The 1,764-nt window shown below is 45.8% G+C and overlaps 1 protein-coding gene across 1 annotated transcript in view; it reads right to left on the bottom strand.

The window, feature by feature from the left end:
* Positions 1–412, bottom strand: part of LOC130126718 (SAM and SH3 domain-containing protein 1-like) — a 23,878-nt gene extending 23,466 nt beyond the window's left edge. Inside the window, exon 1 of the mRNA XM_056296334.1 lies at positions 314–412. Coding sequence (XP_056152309.1) covers positions 314–412 — 99 coding nt within the window. The remainder of the gene's footprint in view (positions 1–313) is intronic.
* Positions 413–1,764: the final 1,352 nt, after the last annotated feature.

Raw genomic sequence — 1,764 nt, 5'->3', positions numbered from 1 at the left:
ATAATTTGGCGTAAGATATTGACAGCTATATTAATACCGGAGCATTATTCAGTTGGGTGCAGGGCAGGCACGTGTGCTCCACCTACATGCGGATTCATGTGCAGACCCTCGTGTTCAGTAACAGTTGGTGCTAAGATGCCTAAAGAGACGCCCCGACTCAGACTCAACCTTGATGACTCGGACTCAGGTAATTGGGACTTGACTCGGACTCGACCCCGACTCTTCTTTGGGGACTCGGACTCGGACACTGGGGACTCGAGACTTGACCTGGAGGTTTAGTGACTGGACTACGAAACTGCTTAGTACAACGTACTCTTAGTGTACTGCTGATGTACTCTGATGTACTGCTGATGTACTCTGCAAAACGCTGAAACATGACGTGACCTTGTGACCCCTCCACCTCCTCAGACATCCCTCCAACAACCCCCCCAACACACACACACACACACACACACAGCATGTGACGCGGTTCGAGCTCTTGTTCTTTGTTGAGCTCTCTGCAGTCAGCAGCAGTCGGCTGACAGGCGGCTGCTCACTTGACCCGAGGCCGCCGCGTGAGACACTTTTCGTCCAAAATCTCCACGTTTTCACCGACCCCTCTCCATTTCCGACCATTATGTACCTGAGCCTGGACGTGGCCCTCCGTTGTTGGCGTTTCCCGGGAAGAGGACAAACATGTGATTTATCATGTAAGAATATCTTCGCTGACTCCTAACAAGCCGGTGACCTTTGGGACCAAAACAGCAGACCAGTATGAAGTCCTGCACCTGGAGTAATGCTTCATCTGGTGATCTGAACATCATTCATCTTATTTCACACGTCCTGTCCTTTTGTGAGTCCATTTGTGTGTCTCTGGTTCACACGAACACATATCTAAAAGAAATGAAGGTTTTTGGGGCCCTGGCCAGTCAGACTAGAAAAATAAAACCAAAATAAAATCAAAATAACTTCAAATGGCCAAATAATGTTCTGTGCAGCTCATTTGAATGACCTCCAACTTCCGAATAAAAGAGAACAAGAAAACATTACACATCATTCTCTCTCTCTCCCTACAACACAGCTTTTATAGGCTCATTCATTCACACAGTTTATCTGAGCTCGCTCTCTCGCTCTCCCTTTCTCCCCCCCCCCCCCCCTCTCTCTCGACCTGTAATTTTGAGCTCATTCTGAACTGCAACCACTGTTTTATAGGGTCATTCATTCACACCGTTAATTTGAGCTCCCTCTCTTTCTCTCCCCTCCCCCCCCTCTCTCCCCCTTCTCCCTCTCTCCCCCCCCTCCACCCCCCCTCGACCCGTAATTTTGAGCTCATTTTGAACGGCAAACAGTGTTTTTTTTAGAGTCTGGAGTTGAATCATTACAAATCAGAAGTTACATTATGCTGAAACATGTGAAACTGGTGGAAACCACCTCATTTTTCTGTGTTGACATTTTCTCTCCCCGCTCTGCCCCACTTCTCTCCTCCTCTCATGCTTTCATTACACCCAGTGTCATTTGGAATTTTCAAAGCTTTTTCCATCTAAAGTGATCCGTGTTCTGTTTCTGTGAGAACTGCAACAGCTACGAACCACAACTTTAACATAAAGAACTACAACTACTAAGGACGAAAACTTTAACACAAAGAACTACAACAACTAAGAACGAAAACTTTAACACAAAGAAACTAAGAACCACAACTTTAACACAAAGAACTACAACAACTAAGAACTACAACTTTAACACAAAGAAACTAAGAACCACAACTTTAACACAAAGAACTACAAC

Source organism: Lampris incognitus, chromosome 16, assembly GCF_029633865.1.
Source record: "Lampris incognitus isolate fLamInc1 chromosome 16, fLamInc1.hap2, whole genome shotgun sequence".
NCBI classification, from domain to species: Eukaryota; Metazoa; Chordata; class Actinopteri; order Lampriformes; family Lampridae; genus Lampris; species Lampris incognitus.
This window is presented reverse-complemented; position numbering and strand designations above follow the sequence as displayed.